At 55.1% G+C, this 17,440-nt stretch overlaps 6 protein-coding genes across 6 annotated transcripts; 2 read left to right on the forward strand and 4 right to left on the reverse strand.

The window, feature by feature from the left end:
- Positions 1-489: 489 nt before the first annotated feature.
- JCM15063_006485 (uncharacterized protein) lies at positions 490-3,124 on the reverse strand (the record flags this gene model as incomplete). Its single annotated transcript, XM_076681161.1, has 7 exons — positions 490-707; positions 782-1,919; positions 1,992-2,369; positions 2,439-2,548; positions 2,628-2,796; positions 2,919-2,938; positions 3,064-3,124. 7 exons carry the CDS (start codon positions 3,122-3,124, stop codon positions 490-492), a joined length of 2,094 nt encoding a protein of 697 aa, XP_076531724.1.
- A 398-nt stretch (positions 3,125-3,522) lies between these two features.
- JCM15063_006486 (uncharacterized protein) lies at positions 3,523-4,999 on the reverse strand (the record flags this gene model as incomplete). The annotated part of the gene is made up of 5 exons (XM_076681162.1): positions 3,523-3,718; positions 3,794-3,870; positions 3,943-4,294; positions 4,360-4,434; positions 4,494-4,999. 5 exons carry the CDS (start codon positions 4,997-4,999, stop codon positions 3,523-3,525), a joined length of 1,206 nt encoding a protein of 401 aa, XP_076531725.1.
- Positions 5,000-5,487: 488 nt separating this feature from the next.
- JCM15063_006487 (glutathione S-transferase family protein) lies at positions 5,488-7,203 on the reverse strand (the record flags this gene model as incomplete). The annotated part of the gene is made up of 11 exons (XM_076681163.1): positions 5,488-5,523; positions 5,594-5,616; positions 5,689-5,713; positions 5,784-5,880; positions 5,945-5,980; positions 6,046-6,059; positions 6,140-6,304; positions 6,377-6,385; positions 6,455-6,670; positions 6,744-6,972; positions 7,037-7,203. 11 exons carry the CDS (start codon positions 7,201-7,203, stop codon positions 5,488-5,490), a joined length of 1,017 nt encoding a protein of 338 aa, XP_076531726.1.
- Positions 7,204-7,497: 294 nt separating this feature from the next.
- On the forward strand, positions 7,498-9,267 carry JCM15063_006488 (uncharacterized protein; the record flags this gene model as incomplete). The annotated part of the gene is made up of 6 exons (XM_076681164.1): positions 7,498-7,686; positions 7,758-7,839; positions 7,910-7,982; positions 8,052-8,345; positions 8,425-8,920; positions 8,998-9,267. 6 exons carry the CDS (start codon positions 7,498-7,500, stop codon positions 9,265-9,267), a joined length of 1,404 nt encoding a protein of 467 aa, XP_076531727.1.
- A 1,380-nt stretch (positions 9,268-10,647) lies between these two features.
- JCM15063_006489 (uncharacterized protein) lies at positions 10,648-11,781 on the forward strand (the record flags this gene model as incomplete). Its single annotated transcript, XM_076681165.1, has 1 exon — positions 10,648-11,781. One exon carries the CDS (start codon positions 10,648-10,650, stop codon positions 11,779-11,781), a length of 1,134 nt encoding a protein of 377 aa, XP_076531728.1.
- A 1,801-nt stretch (positions 11,782-13,582) lies between these two features.
- On the reverse strand, positions 13,583-15,613 carry DHH1 (DExD/H-box ATP-dependent RNA helicase DHH1; the record flags this gene model as incomplete). Its single annotated transcript, XM_076681166.1, has 5 exons — positions 13,583-14,295; positions 14,372-14,552; positions 14,635-14,763; positions 14,837-15,352; positions 15,419-15,613. The coding sequence occupies 5 exons, from the start codon at positions 15,611-15,613 to the stop codon at positions 13,583-13,585; spliced, it is 1,734 nt and encodes a 577-aa protein (XP_076531729.1).
- Between the last annotated feature and the right edge of the window lie 1,827 nt (positions 15,614-17,440).

A 17,440-nucleotide genomic window follows, 5' to 3' on the forward strand; every position in this document is an offset into this window, starting at 1 on the left:
TGGATCCACTCACTTCCTTAGCTACTGGTACTGTAAATAGCTCGAATACGTGGCTTGGCTCATCATCTCGTCGTCTTGGCTATCGATGACATTGAACCTGCGATATCGCGAAACATCGTTCATGGCAGTCTGTATCACAGTAAACGAGGCTACGAAGAAGAAAAACGAGTTCCCTTGTTTCACCTCAGTTCTGGAACAAGAACGAGAACAAACCCCCCCGGGCTTCTCTACATTCGCGATCCAGGACTGTTACACCTCTCCGAACGAGCAATACTTAGAGAGAAGGCCGAAGTTTGGGGGACCACAAAACTGATATTGCGATTTTTAGAAGAATCTACTACGAGAGCTGTTCCATGAACGAGTGCTCAACGACCCAAGGGGAGGGGAAAAGGGTTGGGATACAATTTTACACGAGAGATTTACGACGGTGTAAGGGGGAGAAAAAAAGGTGTGTACGAGGTGGATCGATGTGTGTTTGGTGAGAGAGATTTAGTCGACATCCTCCATGGTGGAAGCGGCAGCAGTCTCGAGAGGAGGAGGAGCCTCGTCCGAAGTCTCGGCCTTGACCGGTTCGTCCTCGGTGTCGATCGAGAGTCCGAGGCTGATCATGTTGTGGATGCGGTTCGCGAACGAGACGGGCTCGTCGAGGGTGAATCCAGAGGTGAGAAGGGCGGTCTCGTAAAGGAGGTGAACGAGGTCGCGAACGGCTGATGGAGGAAAGGGGATGATCAGTCTATCAATTCGAATGAATCAGGGTGGACGAGTATGTGTGGCAACTCACTGCGGTCACCAGCATCGGCCTGAACCTTCGACTTGAGCTCCTTGACGATCGCGTTGGCGGGGTTGATCTCGAGGGTCTTCTTCGATTGCATGTACGACGACATGGACGAGTCACGGAGCGCTTGAGCCTTCATGATGCGCTCCATGTTGGCGGACCAACCGAATTGACCGGTGACGAGAACACAGGGCGAAGCGTCGATACGGTTCGAAACGGAAACCTTCTCGACCTTGTCGCCGAGAATGTCCTTCATCGTGCGGGTGAGGTCCTCGAACTCTTGCGACTCCTTCTCGCGCGAAGCCTTCTCCTCGTCGGTCTCCTCGAGTTCGAGTCCGTCCTTGGTGACGCACACGAGCTTCTTGTCCTCGAACTCCTTGAGTTGAGTGGTCGCATACTCGTCGATGGGGTCAACCATGAGGAGGACCTCAAAGTTCTTCTTCTTGAAGACCTCGAGGAAAGGCGAGTCACGAACTTGCGAAAGCGATTCACCGGTGATGTAGTAGATGTTCTTTTGCTGCTCGGGCATGCGGGTGATGTAGTCCTTGAGCGAAGTCATCTCCTCTCCCGACTTGGTCGAGTTGAAGCGAAGGAACTCGGCGAGCTTGCCACGGTTCTGAGCATCCTCGTGGATACCGAGCTTGAGGTTCTTGCCGAACGCCTCGTAGAACTTGTTGAAGTTGTCCTTGTCCTCGGCAATGTCCGAGATCATCTCCATGGCCTTCTTGACCAAGTTCTTGCGGATGACCTTGAGGATCTTGTTCTGTTGGAGGGTCTCACGCGAGATGTTGAGGGGAAGGTCCTCCGAGTCGACGATACCCTTGATGAAGTTGAGGTACTCGGGGATGAGGTCCTCGCAGTCGTCCATGATGAAGACGCGGCGAACGTAGAGCTTGATGTTGTTGCGCTTCTTCTTCGACTCGAAGAGGTCGAAGGGGGCACGCTTGGGGATGAAGAGGATCGCCTTGAACTCGAGTTGACCCTCAACCGAGAAGTGCTTGACCGCGAGGTGGTCCTCCCAATCGTTCGTGAGCGACTTGTAGAACGCGCCGTACTCTTCGCCAGTGATGTCGGTAGGGTTGCGAGTCCAGAGGGGCTTGGTCTTGTTGAGCTCGACTTGCTCGGTGACGTTCTCCTTGATGGTCTGTGATGTCAAGGAGCAAGAGCGGTCAGATCTCGATCACTGACCTGAAAGGTGATTCGTTTCGGAACTGACCTTCTTCTTCTTGTCCTTCTTGGTCTCCTCGTCCTCGACTTCCTCAATCTTGGGCTCGTCAGACTTCTCCTCGTCCTCCTCCTCCTCGACCTCCTTCTCAACCTCCTTGGTGGTGACGAGTTGGATCGGGTACGAGATGAACTCGGAGTGCTTCTTGACAATGTCCTTGATCTTCTTCTCCTCGAGGTACTCGAGCTGGTCCTCTTTCATGTGGAGGATCATTTGGGTACCGCGACCGAGCGAAGGGTTGACCGTGTCGGGTGTGATGGTGAAGGTTCCACCAGCGGACGACTCCCAGATGTACTGCTCGTCGTCGTTGTGCTTGGTGATGACGGTCACCTTGTCGGCAACGAGGTAGGCAGAGTAGAATCCGACACCCTGATTTGCAATTTTGATCGTCAGTCATCGCGTTTGAGGTACAAGATACAACCAGTAAGGGAGACCTACGAATTGTCCAATCATCGAGATGTCAGCACCCGAGGAGAGAGCCTCCATGAACGCCTTGGTTCCAGACTTGGCGATGGTACCGAGGTTGTTGACGAGGTCAGCCTTGGTCACTAAGGAGGTACGGAAAGGAGAGAGATCCGGTCAGTACACGAAACTCGGGGGGACCTGTGGGAAGTATGCGCGACTCACTTCCGATACCAGAGTCCTGGATGGTGAGGGTACCGGCCTCCTTGTTGGGAGTGATGCGGACAAAGAGGTCCTTCTCAGTGTCGAGCTGAGTCGGGTCGGTGAGGGCAGCGTAACGGATCTTGTCGAGGGCATCGGAAGAGTTCGAGATGAGCTCTCGAAGGAAGATTTCCTGAGGATAGGTTCTGGAATTAGCAACGGGGCGTCGAGATGAGGAAGAGACGAGACGCAGGGCAGAAAGGGGACACGATGTTGATTGTTCGCAACCCGATCGCGACTGGCTCGGAAGCTCACCTTGTTCGAGTAGAAAGTGTCTAGAGAGTCACGAGAATGGTCAGGTCAGTACACAGTTTCGGCGAGCGAGAGTGGCGAGCGGTAATCGGAGCAGGTTCCGTTTCCAAAAAGTTGCGAACGAGCAGGGCTAGGGCAGTAGACTCACTGATGATGAGATCAAGCAACTGCGTGATCTCGGCTTGGAATCCAAAAGTTTCCGACGACATGATTGCAGACGATGTGCAAAGGTGGAGAGGGGTAGGAGGAGAGGGCGCGCGACGTTTGGTGAGCGACTTTGCGAAACTTGCGGGAAAGTTTCCACCGCATTCTACGCGTTCCTTTTCCCTTTCTTCCAAGTTCTCGAGCGTTCGACGCACAGATCTCTCTCGTCGGACGGCCCATCGTGACCATCGACGCTAGCTCTGCGCACATGTAATAGACCCGGTCTTTCGTTGTACTTTTGTGGGCTTCGATCCGGGTCACCCGTATAAAACCGATAATAACGATATAAGAGCAATATGCAATAGCACAGAACAAACGACAAAAAATAGCGAGGAGGGGGCCAAGCCAGCGACAAAGGCGGCGGTCACAGGGTGGCGAAATAATACAAGGTTTGGTTAACCTTTCAATAAGCGAAGAGCAGGATCGAGCTCGTCGCGGCGAACAAGAAAAACGAAAAGGGGATCGCATGTCCCCAGGCCGCCGCTGACGTTGTCTTGGACACGATCGGCGCGAAATTGGGTCCACACGCGAGAGCTGCGACGCTCCGGCCTGACGCGTACGTCCGGGAGATGGGCAACGTCGAGTTGACGGCGTAGCGACTGTTACAGTGCAGGCGATTTGTACAATCAGTTTCTGACTCTCATCCCTCCTATCGTTTGAGGGATGATACGCACGCATAACTGCCGAGGAGGTGTTCGAGGCAGAAATCGCAACTCGCAATAGTGCCCGAAGGCAAGTTTGACCCTTCCGGCTACAGGCACAGTACCGCAAGTAAGCAAACTGAAGCTCAGTTCGAGAGCGTGGATTGGGGGGGAAAACGCACGAGGTAGTAAAAGTACAGCGAGTCGGGATCAGGGTTGGCCGAAGCGTCGACAAAGCAGTACTGAGGCATAGTCGAGTTGTCTTTCTGACATCCAACTTCTCGGTACAGTCGATAGTTGCGGAATCCTTCCAGCGCTTCTTCTGCGAGCGGGTTCCCTTGCGACAGATCCTCGCCACACGTGTTGTCGAGTTTGATCTGGCGCGCGTATTTGTCCATCACTGCGGCACATGCATCGGCCGGTGCTGCACAAGTTGCGTTCAGGACATAGGGCAGGAGGGAATAGGGTGACCGCTGCGCCTGGAAGAACCCGGTCGAGGTACCGAGCAGGAGTGACAGAGGTGCACATGACACACTGGGTTTGCGCAGAATCGTCAGCGAGCCACTCGAACTATCAGATCACTCATCTCGCAAACCTACAAATCGGGATCGGCGAGAAACGTGGCAAAGAAAGAAGGGCAAGCGGTACCACTGAAATTCGTACCCAACGTTGAACTGCACAACGTCCGGTATCAGCATCTCGAGGGGGAGACTGACGTTGGTGATGCGCTCACTCGAATGGTTGTGGCAGCTCGTATCCAGTCGGAACAGCGGTGCTGGTAGGGATCGCAGCAGAAGAGGAGATAGACGAGGAAGACGAAGAAGTGGAAGTAGAGGTGGAAGAGCTGGACGTCGGCGTCGCTGAGCTCGTGGGAACGGTCGAGGTCGATATTGGAATAATCGAGCTCGTCAAGGACGTAGAGCTGGTCGAAGCTATCGGTGCCGAGGTGGAAGATGGGGATGCGGCAGGCGAGGTTGATACGATTTGTCGTGCAACAAGCTCGACGACGGCTTGATCGGCCGTATTCCTTCGCCCAACTGTTCCCAATGGTGGATCCCGTATCACTCCAACCCCGTCCAGCGCTTCTCGAAGCAGATCCTGCCCGTGAGTCGGGCCTGCGAGATCACTCGATGCTCCGCTCAGTCCCCTCGTCACAAAGAGACTACCGACGAGCAGCGTAGCTGCCCACGGCCTCCGTCGTGTAGACCCTGCCGGACTCGGTACCGATTGTAGCAGCATCGATCCTCCAGGCGAAGTTTTCTTTGAGAACCTCGGGATCCGCAATTGTCAGGGTCGGCAATTTATCAGAGTTGAATCAACCGGTCAACTTTCGAGTCGACGCCGGTGCGAGAAGGGGCGTTGGGATCGTCGCTTCCCAGATCGGACGAGGTGGGCGCTACTCGAGCAGACCGGCGTCCTTGATGGTGGGCTCGAAAGGTGGGAGCCGAAACGAGAGATCAAACCCGAGGTCACGGTCCAGACCACAACACATGGCCCGCGGTTCCGTCGGCCAGGTCGCCGAATGGATCCCGCTCGCACCGCCCCTTGCAGACCGTGTCGTTCGCGACAAACTAATAGCACAGACTTTCAAACAGCGGCGCTGAGGCAAGAGAAGCCTTTGACGTGCACAACCTAGAGCGGTTCAGACGTCATAACTCTCGAATCACGAGACAAGCTGTACTTTATGCATTTCAAACTTCAAACTGTTCAATAGAAGAATCGCCGTTTTAGAGGGATTCGATAGGAGGCGTAGGGCCGACAGGCTGAGGAACGGGACAATGTATCGCGTGTCAGCACGCGCTATCAAGCTTGGAGAATGATCTGGCAACTTACCACGACGCGAGTCGGGTTGATTTCTTTCGAAGGTCAACGAATGCAACGGTCAGCAAGGAAGGGTCGCAGGGCAGAAAGAGAACAGCACGGCATACGAGGGTGACTGGTAAAGTAGTGCATCTGCGAGATCGTTACGATTGTCCTGGTGAATAAGAGATGGCTAAAACGGTACCGATTGAGATGCGCTTACCTTGATGTGCTCAAAGTTTGTCGTGTCTTTGAACGCAGGGTAGTTCCAGTACAGATTCTTCTGCCAGCGGTTCAAGTTCGGGTAGTTGTGACGGATGCTGGAGAGAGAGAGAGGCGTGTCAGGGCACGGATCGAGACAAGGATTAAGCAACAGATGCGTACGTTCCGAGGTTGCACTTGAAGTGAGACACGTAAACACTGTTCTCGGCGGATCTGCATCAGTAAGAGCCTTTAAAGATGCGACACGGGAGGGTCGAACGAACGGGTCAAAGCGGATCTGGAGTTTCAGCAATCAGGAATCTTGTCAGCGCGGGCATAGGATACGAAGTCGCGAACGAACGGTCAAATCGCACGTACAATGGTCGTGAAGAGACGGATGTCTGCCTCGGTCAGCTTGTCACCAGCGATGAACTCCTTGCCTCCCTCGAGCATCGATTCGAGGCGGTCGAGAGACTCGAAGAGAGGGATCACGTTGTTCTCATACGCTTTCTGACTTGTTGCGAATCCAGACTTGTAGACTCCCTGTGCCAATCACGAGGAACTTCAGCATAGCCTTCGTGTGCGTTCGAGCGAGACGCGTTGTCGTAAACCCACATTATTGACCTGACGATTCCCCGATGAATGTCAGCGCCTCGAATCTTACGTGCAACGACCAAAAGGTTGTATACGTACAGTGTTGTACACCCAATCGTTCTGATCGTCGATCTCCTTGCGCACAGCTTGATCCTCGGGGTACAGGTCAATCTCGGCATACTGCTTGTCGAGGACGTCGTTGAAGGCTGTGTTCATGAAGCGGATGATCTCGGACGACTCGTTGTTGACGATCGTCTCGGTCTTCTTGTCCCACACGATCGGGACGGTGAATCGGGCATCGTAGTCAGGGTCGGCCTGTGTGGCCGCGGCCAGGGCAAGATCAGTTTGCTTTGCCCATCACTGCAGGGATGGCAGAGCAAGTTCCCACCTTGAAGTACAGTTCGCGGATGAACTTGGCATCGTAGAGCGGATCCTTGACAACCTCGTCGAGCCCATCATCGGGACCGACTTCGCCAGTCGTCTTGGGGTACTCGCCGTCTTCGCCGCGGATCGGAGGGTAGAAAGACCAGCCGAGGGCGCCCATGTGAGCGTGGACGATCGAGACATCGAAGAAGTCCTCGAGGCCTTTGAGCTTGCGGACAATCAAAGTGCGGTGTCTGGTCCACAAAGCAGAGCAGCATTGAGTGACAGCGAGCGACAAAGCCACGACGAGAGACTCACGCCCAGGGGCAGGCGAGCGAGACGTAGAGGACGTAACGACCCTTCTCGGGGGCGAACTTGCCGCCCTTCTCGATCGAGTCGCGGAAGGTCGACTGCTGGCGCCTGAATTCACCGTCTTTGCCGGCCCACTTGGTGATGTCACCTTTGTGCTGCTTGTCGGTGGACATTGTGCGGAGGCTGCTTGGGAGATCGATGCGAGAGGCGAGGTGGAGCGAGGTGGGGAATCGAGCGAGGCGAGCAGCGAGACGGGGCGTTCGGAGGGTGCAGAGGGTGCGTGTCTGGTGGACAAGATTCCGAGCGATTACTGAGCTGCTGAGCATAGAACGGCGCAAGAAGTGAGCGCGTTGATAAATGGCAACCGCATCATCGCTGCGATCCGTCATCAAACATCGACCCCGGCCTCCGTCGGATCGGGCTTGCCTTTTCGCTCGACGCAGTCTGCAGAGCGTGGCGCAGCTGCCATGATTGTCTCTCCACCGGTTCCGGCTGCTGTCGCATTTCACCAGCTGCTGCAAGATCCGACCAACTCGCACACGCGCGACCTCGCTGACGCGAATGCGAGTCGAGCCCGTGTACGCACCGCGCTCCGTGCAACCAAGAAAAACACGACTGCAGACGGCCGAGGCGCAGACTGGGCGGGAGCAGCGCGCGTGAGTGCTCGTACCCCCCGGTTCCGGTTCGAGGCAGCGCCAGTTGACGCTCGAGCCCCCTCGCCGCGCAGGCGATAGCCGAGTACCTCTCCTACCTGTATGCGATCCTGAGCTGTGTCGAGGCAGACGCCCTGCTGCTCGCAAGCGACCCGTGTGCGTCGGGACCCCCACCCTCGTCCAGCTTTACATGCACTTGATCCGTTGACACCGTCCTCTTCCGCAGACTTTGCCTGGAAGTCCTCCTTGTCGGCTCTCGCGCTGAAGAAAGCACGGACTAGAGTCGTACTGCCCTCTTTGTGAGTGCGTTCCCATCTGCAACTATGCGTTCGAGCACGTTGACCTATCGTGCATTTCGGCCTGACCAGTCACTTTGAGCTCACCGCGACGCTCCTAGCGTATGGTATCTGTCTAGCAAACGCGTCGGCGGTCCTCGTTGCCGCCCTCGGCTCCTACGAGGTCTCGGCGTCCGTCTCTTCGTCCGCCATCACCGCTCACGACGAGACGGTCAATCACGCCGCCGACATGCTGTGTAGAGCGAGCGGCATCTTTTTGCATCTTGCCGAGACGGTCATTCCCCGATGGGAAGCCGCAGTCGGAATCGAATCGCTCCGGTCGAGACCAGTTGAATTTACGCGAGATGCCGCAACGGCGCTCTCTAGGTCAGCCACTGGGCCCTCTCGCCGATCCAAAAGAGCCTTTTTCCTAATGTCCACAAACCCCGGTACCGTTCGTATGTAGAATGTGCCTCGCCGATGCCAACTTGCTCGCAATCCGACGACTGTTGTCCCGCTCGATTTCTGTCGCCCATTCGACAACGACGCCCGGTCCGCCCCTCCCGCCTGCACACCCTTCGCCTTCGCTGCTGTCCAAGCTTCACCTGCAGGTGTACGCACACTACGACGAAGCGCGCTCGCTGTTCAAGTCGAACATGTCTGCGACCGAGATCTCGCCCGGGGTTCGAAGGTACCTGTCCGACGGACGTCAACTCGCGTTGTCCCTCTCGTACAAGTGGCTCGGAGTCGACATGGGCGAACGGTCGCAAACGGGCGAAGCGCTCGGCTGGCTCGCACTCGCGAGCAAATCCCTCGAAGACCTCGCCGAGAAGGACAAAGGGATCAACAAGTTCAAGCTCAACAAGGGCAAGAGTGCGGCGAAAGGCCGCAAGAGCAAGATCGCCGAGGAGGTCGACAGCGTGCAGGCGTTTACCAAGGCGTACAAGAAAGTCAACGACAGCGCAAGTCGGCGCGAGGTTGATTCAGCCTTTATTCGATCGCTTGAACTGACAGACAGGATCCTTCTCGATATTCACAGGTGCATTTTCAGCCTATACCGAGCGCACAGACGTTGCAAGCTCGTTTGCCCTCGGGTCGTCCCGCGCTGTCCTTGAAACCATACTCTCCCGCTTCACCTGCATTCAGGCCGACACGCTCAGCAGACACTACGGGCTTGCCACCACTGCAAGCGCGCCCACCTCCCGCCTTGTCGGACGGGTTCGGGACACTGTCGCTCGCAGAGGACGGTTCCGATGACAGCGACGACGAAGTCGACGGGACTTATTTCGGCGCCGGGCAATATTTCTGAGCTTGGGACACTGGCGTGAACTCAGAAAAGACACTCGAGATCCTGCAAGCAATTTAGCCATGTTGCACGCCGAGGAGGTGCTGGGATTTGAACTTCGACTGTGATCGTCGTGCGGGTCGAGAGAGCTTGATCCGAGTCGTATTCCGTTGCATTTCGCTTGGCAGCGCTCTTTTTCCTCACGCTGCTGTTCCCATGTCGGATTGGAGCCCATGACCCGCGCTGCGGGTCTCAAGTACTACTAGTGTCGACCATCATTTCATGCGCCGAAAGAGCAGATGCCGGGAAGAAACACCTTCTCATCATTTGGTTCGTCCTGCCTTTGCTTCGTCTCGTAACATTGCAAGGTTTCCCCCTTGTCGCGCTCTCTAAAGCGGTCGACATCGAAATGGCGCATGACGGGAGTCTTAGCGCTCTTTCCGCGCGACACGTCGAACCTTTAAATCCGCGCCCTTCATATCAAAGGGAGGGTCTGCCAGACAAAGTTGACATTTCGTCTCTTTCGTCATGATTAGATCTTGGTGGCTCGAGCGCAGAAATCACGAGTCTTTCCTTTACTACCTTTGTTCGATCCGCCCTTTGTCCCATTTGTTTCGTTGCGCTCAGGTCCTTGTTCTCGTCTTTTCGCACGAGGGTAATCAGAATCACTATACACAGTCGGATCAGAGCGCAAGTGCGAGCATTGGAAAGAGTGGGCAAATCAAGAGTGTCAATTTCATGCGCAATGCGTGGGGGGAAGGGAAACATGGAAGAGCAGCCTTCGCAAGGTATGCGACGCCTCGAGAGGGAAAGCTACCGAGAAGAATGCAGCTGCAGAAGGCACGTCGCCCCACACCGCAGAAGAGCGATAGAGGAAGAAAGGGAAGGTTGCGCAATCGCGCCTTTGTGCCGGTTCCTGCACAGATCTCCCTCTGCCGCAATTCCCGTTCCGGCTCTCATTCCGCCGAGTCTGATCTCCCCTTTCTTGCCGAGAGAAGCTTGATCGAACGGGACAATGCGCCTACAAAGTTACCTTGTCCTGGCAGTACAATCGTTCACTCGGGACCCGCTCCTGCACCTCTCGCTCGTGGCTGCTTGTCCCCCCGCTCTCTCTTCGCGTCTCCTTCGTTCTTGGATCAGACCGCTTCTCCTTGCTTCTTCTTTCCTCGACTCGACACGAGTCAAGCTCTATCCTCTCCATCCTCGTCTGCCGGTCATACAACGCACAAACGGAAATCCTTCTCAACGCGTCGCAAGTCGTCGCCCTCTCGCCCTTCACAAGCGATCTTCTCTGTCTTCTTTAGCGCATCTCAAGTCGCGTCAAATCTCGCAACAGTGAGTTGATCTGTCCGTCATCATAGTCGCTCCAACCTTGATTGACCGTCGTCTGGACTTCAGTTTGATATGTCTTCTCTCGCGATCCACCTCGGACAGCCTTCGTCGTCGGGTATGAGCTCGTACGAGCCTCCAGTTACCCCAGTGCGCGCGACGCTCGAGCTGTTGCCGCCACCACCTCCTCATGCGCGCTCGAACCCCCGAAAACGCGCCCCGCCTTCTCCGCTCGATGCGACGTTCGCTTCGTGCCGTCGCAACCACCTCTTCACGCTCTCAACCGCTACAAACATTGGACTTGGATCGCCTTCGACCCCGACCGCTCCTCTTCTCCCTGCCGCTCCCATCTTCATGCCGATGCCGGTCACTCCGACGCCGACCAAGCTCTCCTCCTCTCCGATGCGACGATCACCGGGCATCCGCGCCTTCTCGAAATTCACATTCGACGCGTTCAACGAGGAGTCGGGAGGACGGGGCAATGGGGTCGACGAGAACTCGTGGACGACTTCGGCAAGCTGTTCGCCACCGCGCGCGGCGAGCATGTCCAACTCGCTCGGACTATTTGATTTCTACCGCGAGGAGAGCTCGCCTGAGTTCTCCTCGCCAGAGCTACCGGGTTCGCCGAGCTCGTTCTCCGACCCGACCGGTTCGCTCTGGGAGGATGAATCCGACGGATCCGAGTCGTCGCCGATCTCGCCTTCGGCCATCATCTTTGCTCGACGGATCAGTCTCGATCTCGCAACCGCTTCGTCGAGCCTGTCGCGCTCGCTACCGAACCTGACTGCGCTACCAACAGTCGAACGTAACCCGCTCGGGTCGCCGGTCCCTTCGCTTTCGTCTTCCGCTTCGACCACTTCTTCCCCTTCGAGCCGATCGTCCCCGTGTGGTTCCGACTCGAACTTGTCTCTGCGCTCGTTCGCGACCGAATCGACGGAAGGACCGTGCACGCCATCACCGACGACCGCGTGCCTGTCGACGTTCTCCTCGACTTCGTTTTTCGATTCGCCTTCTCCACTGCAACTCGAGAAACCGGTGCCTTCGTTCTCGCAGACTTCGCCGCTCGCGCAACGTCGACTCGAATCGCTCTCGCGTCGTCGATTGCAAAAACTCTCGATCGGAACTCCAGAGGGGTCAACCACGGTCACATGTCGCACTCCAGTCTCTTCCCCAACTTCGTCCGCTTCCGGTCTCGGTCTCTTCGCATGAATACAACTCACTCTCCTCGACCCTTATTTGGACCTTCGGATCTCTTCTCCTTCAAACGCGTGTACATAGTCGCCATTGTCACCTCCAAAACCCTTACAGACCCTATCGTTCCCTTTTTCTTGACTCTCCCAGGTTGCATCAAACTCTCGCTTTCTCTGCACATACCTCTCTCTCCCTCTCTCTACTTTGCTTGGGTTGGTACATTCTCGTCACGATTTCTTCTGGTCGCATTGGGTCATCTTTTCTTTTTGTATGTTGTGTTAAAAGCGCTAGTCGCTCCCTGAACCCCTCCTTGTGTCTTTGTATGCAAAGAACAACTAATCTACGATCTCTCTGTCCTTGCTTGCTCGGAACCTTGCAAACAGAATGTAAACGGGCTTTTTTTCTTTTCTTTGTACACGTACTTGGGGTCTGCGTTCGAGAACCTCTTGTCGTCAAGTTCCGAGCGAGGGAATCTTCAACGAGTCCTGTTGCGCCTGCTACTGGCGGTGTCTTTGGATTCAAGGGAGACTTGAGCAGACCCTTCTCCACAACGAAAAAGTCGCAAACATACAGTTCTTCGTCGAACCCAAAAATTTCGAAAGGTTGAGAGATGAGGAGTGAATATAGGATTCCAAGTGAAATGGGAGAAAATCAAGATACCGAAAAAAGAAAGAGAGAGAGAAGGAGAAAAGCGTAGTCGGCAAAAACACCATGTTGAAGGAATCTTTGTTGCTTTTTACTTCCTCTCCCCCCTTTTTGATACCCCCTTCCATACGGTCTCTGTGGTTTCCCGAGCATCACCATCCAATGATCCGGATTCACCTTTCCTCCCAAAAAAAAAAAAACTTTTTTTTTCTCTTTTTCTGTTTTTCTGTGTTCTTCTTTCGCACGTCTTCCTATCCCACCTGCCGCACACCCTCTCTCCCTTCATCCGCTTTCCCCCCCTTTTGATAGCGAGCTTCGACAAGATTTGTATTGAATTCGTGATGAAGAAGGTTTTGTTTTGACATTGACTGAACAGATTTTTGACCATGCGAGAGGAAGAGAGAGATGTAAGAGATCGAAGACGTAGACGTGGTGAAACGGACCAAAGACCGAATGACGAATGTCGGATTTTCGACGAAAAAAAAAGTAGGTTCCGCATTGCTGTTTTCGGGTTGGTGCCCTTTTCCCCCTTGACGACTGAGAGTATTTTTTTGACATTCCTCGGTAGAATGGATTTCGACATCGGTAAAGTGAAAGTGTGTGGAGCCTCGACCAAGAGGGAAGAGAAAGAGGTTTGAATGCGCGCGCGTGGTGGAATAGTTGTGTGTTCGAGAGCGACGAGATCGAGAACCTTGGCGAGAGAGAAAAAAAGAAAGCCATGGTGGGGTATATGGGAAGCGAGAGCGATAAGAGTAAACAGCGAGAAGGAAAAAAAAAAAGTCGAGTCGATTCATTCATGTACAGTCGATAAGTTGCATCGATCGAGTCGTCGGGGAAAAAAAGAAAAAGGTGCGCGCGTGAGGAACTTCGGTCGAGGGAGCCGAGAGGTCGAATTGGGGGAATGTCTTTGAAATCGTCGAGAAAGGGGGAAGCGGAAGCGGTCGATGTGCGGTGTTTGTGTGTCTTCGATCACATCGGATGGGTTACCTGATGGTGTTTGGTGTCGTGTCGTGTTGATTGGTGAAACAAATCTTCATCTTGAATTTTGCATAAGCTCGCGTATCCTCCAACAAGAGGGGGCAAGAACTATCTCTCCCCTCCCTCATCCAATCTACCCCTACTTCCATCTCCCAGCTACCACCCTCTCTCGCGCAGTCCCTATGTAACTGAGGAATCATCGCTGACCCGCAGGAGCCTGTCCGCCACCTTGCTGTCTCCTAGGTTGTTGCTGTTGTTGGTACTGCTGTTGTTGTTGTTGATACTGCGCCAGGAGATGCGGGGGGATCTGTTGGTACTGTTGTTGCTGCTGCTGCGGTACTTGTTGTTGAGGGTAACCGTTCTGACGGAACTGTTGTTGTTGAGGTGGTCGTTGCGAGTACTGTTGTTGTTGAGGGTGAGGAGCAGAAGCGTACTGCTGTTGTTGTGGTTGTTGTTGTTGGAATTGAGGAGGTTGACCGTTCTGCTGTTGCGACGAGGGAGGCACTTGTGATGGCTGCTGCTGAGTGGGTTGCGGCAGCGGTTGCTGTCGTTGTTGAGGTGCTTTCATACCGTGTCCACCGACACCACTCGGCCTCTCCGTCTGTTGCGATTGCTGTGGTGCTGCCGGTTGTTGCTTCTGCTGAACTCCTTCTCCTTCTTCGGTTCCAGGAGCAACGTACAGACTCCGGTCAATGACGGCCGGGATCGGTTGGATCTCGGTCCCGAGTTCCTGTTCGATTCGGTACAGGTTGAACCGGTCCTCGTACGTGATCAAGTTGATCGCCAGACCCAGGTGTCCGTATCGTCCCGAACGACCGATACGGTGCAAGTACGTCTCGGCGTTCTTGGGGAAATCAAAGTTGATCACGACGTTGACGGCTTGAATATCGATACCACGAGTCAGGAGATCTGTATTGAACACAAAAAAAGAATGACATTAGGCGAGAGTCTACACTTGAAGGAAGTAGGATGGAAAAGGACTGACCGGAACAGACCAAGTTGCGGCAGACACCGTTGCGGAAATCGTGGAAAACACGGTTGCGATGTTGCTGCAACATCTTGGCGTGCGAGTAGAAGCAAGAGTATCCCAGTTCGGTAATCTTTTTGGCCAACAGTTCGACCCGGTTTGTCGAGTTGCAAAAGATGATCGACTGGTTGATTTGAAGCTGTGGAACCATCCAAGAGATACTCATGTCAATTTCTGTTGCTGCTTAATGCCGGTGGAGTAGCGGCTATCGAGTTGCGTACCTTGGAGAAGAGGGTGTTGAGGCAGTGAACTTTCTGGCGTTCTTCGAGGAACGCGTAGTATTGCGTCACACCGCGCAGCGTCAATTCATCCATCAAGTTGATTTCGTAGGGTTTGCTCATCCACTTGTCCTGTTCGCGCGAGAAGCCAAGACACGTCAATCACCATAACACGGCAGGACGAAATGCTAAAGAGCAAACTGACTTTGAAGTCTTTGACGATGAGAGGGAACGTAGCCGAGAAGAGCATGACCTGACGCTGGTTCGGCATGAACGCGAGCAGTTGTTCAATCACGGGGGTGAACTCGGGGGACAAGAGTTTGTCGGCTTCGTCCATGACAAACATGGGGCACGCGCTCAAATCGGCAATGCCTTTGCCCGCGAGGTCGAGAATACGTCCAGGTGTACCGACGAGGATGTGCACCGTCTCCGACAGTCGCATGATGTCGTCACGGAGGGTGGTACCTCCGGTCGTGACCATGACTTGAGCACCGGTGTGTTTGCCGAGCGTCTTGCACACTTGCGAAGTCTGCAGCGCAAGCTCTCGGGTCGGGACGAGGAGGAGGGCCTGAATTTTGGGGACCTTGGGGTTGACGCGCTCGAGGGTCGGGATGATGAAGGCGGCGGTTTTGCCAGTACCGTTCTTGGCACGCGCGAGGATATCTCGACCAGTCAAGGCGATCGGGATCGCTTCCTCTTGAATCGGAGAAGGTTTCTCGAACTGTAGACAGGGAGGGGGCAACGGTGGTCAGGGTGCGTTGCAGGAGCAGCGAGAGAGGAGACGCACGCCGGCTTCAAAGATGCCCATCAAGAGTTCGCGCTTGAGGAAGTAGTCTTCAAACTCGTTGCCTTTCGTGTTGGTGACATCCTCGGTTTGGGGGCGGGTGTCCTTCTGGGGCAGGTTGAGCTTGTCTTTCCAGTTCTCGGGCTGGGTGGGTTGAGGCAGGGCGGCACCTGACGAGGATGTTGGTGCGGCAGACATGTTGAAACGAAGTGCACTCGGAAGCGAGTGAGATGGGAGAGCGAGAAGCGCAAAGGAGGGCGATGAGGTGGAACCCGGACGAGGTGCGACGAGCGGGGCTGGATCTAGGTACTCGTCAACGAGCGCGCGCTGGACAACGGCGAGCTAGATAGGTGGTCGGCGAGATGGATAGCCTGCGGGTGCGGATGAGACGAGCGAGGCGCAGGGAGAGCTGGAGAGGGCGATTATGGTTTGCACGCCGAGATTCGATTTCGTGTGAGCGATACTTCTCGAGCTGTTGGGACCCGTCGGAGATTTCGATAGAGTCCAAGATAGGGCTCGTGTGCGGTAGAACGAGACGCGCGCGGCGGAAGAGGTGGAGAGCGGGAAGGGAGCGAGGACGGGCAACGAGAATCATTCACGCCCGTCGCCGGCCGTCGAGGGCAGCCGCAACTGTCAACCTCGCTGCTCTCTCTCTCTCTCTCGCCCAGTCTGCGTCACTTCTGCTGCAATACGAAACTCGTATTTTCGAGGATGGCACAGGATGGGACGACGCGAGACAAGACTGAGACAAAGACAGAGCGAGACAGAGGTCACAAAACACGAGAGAATCCAGCCAACACTCTCCATCTCGTCACATACGCTGCACAATCACACTCCATACCATGTTCCGAAGATCGTCCGATCTAGCGCTGCATCGCTTTCCCGCGAGCAGAGGCCATCACTTCCTCGAGCTCACGCCTTCATGCGTCCCCGTCGCATCGACTTCGCAGTATCGTCTCGACAGCAGGGAGCATTACTTCTCGTCCTCGTGGATCAACCCAGACGATGAAATGCCCCGGAGGTTCCCGTTCGATGATTGCGTTCCCCTTTCGCCGGTAATGCTCAACACCGCGAAACCCGGCAACCTCTGTCCTGTCGAACATCGCCGAGAGGCCTCCCGGACGCCTCCTCGCTCGCCCTATTGCAACAGAGAGCCGTACAACAAGGAGCCAAGCGATTTCGTCGAGTGGTCGGGCCTGGCAGCGTTTCGCTTCCCAACCTCCAACACTCGACAACAAGGTACGGTACTGGCAGATCGGCGGGCCGGACAGGAGCGTAGAAAGTGCCGATACGCGCTTGTCGGCGAGCGGCGCACAATTGAGGGCTCGGCTCGGCGTGCTGTGGTCCTGTAAGAGTGTCACCATCGTCCGTTGTATTGGCAGACATGGTGTGTAGCGTTTCTACCGTCAGAAACACGCACAGGCCCGATCCAATTTTTCCGGGGTCTCTCAGGGGGGGTCGTGAAAAAGTGACCCAAATTCGCGCCTCGAATCTGGGTCACTTTTTCTAAACATCCCCTGAGCGACTGTTCCACCGCGCGAAGCTCGACCTGTCTTATAAAGTGGGGGCCCTGGATTTTGTACTCGCTGGAGAGATTTGATCTCAACAGTTGCAGAGACATTTAGTGGCAGCCACATTGGCTCTGAAGGACCAGATACACGCAACGACAGAATGAGCAACATGCTGCAACAAAGAGACAGGAAGATCAGAAAGACAGGGATACTCAGGGGATGTTCCAAAAAAGTGACCCAAATTCGAGGCGCGAATTTGGGTCACTTTTCTACGACCCCCCCTGGATTGCTCCTGGTCGAGCACGCCCTCTCTCATCATCAGCATCCGCTGTAGATTCGCTACATATTGTGCCTTTCCCGTTTTGAAGACGCCCTGCAGCCGTCAACTTTGCTAGGACGTACGTAGCTAGTAGGCGCAAGATGGCGAGAGAGGGCGAGAGTGAAGCTGCGTGCCGCATAGATTCGAGGCGCGAGCGCTTATGAGCGGGACACCAACTGTCGCGGGGGCCGTTCT

This window comes from Sporobolomyces koalae (assembly GCF_050403365.1).
Source record: "Sporobolomyces koalae JCM15063 DNA, S_koalae_JCM15063T_v1_ctg57, whole genome shotgun sequence".
Taxonomy (NCBI): domain Eukaryota; kingdom Fungi; phylum Basidiomycota; class Microbotryomycetes; order Sporidiobolales; family Sporidiobolaceae; genus Sporobolomyces; species Sporobolomyces koalae.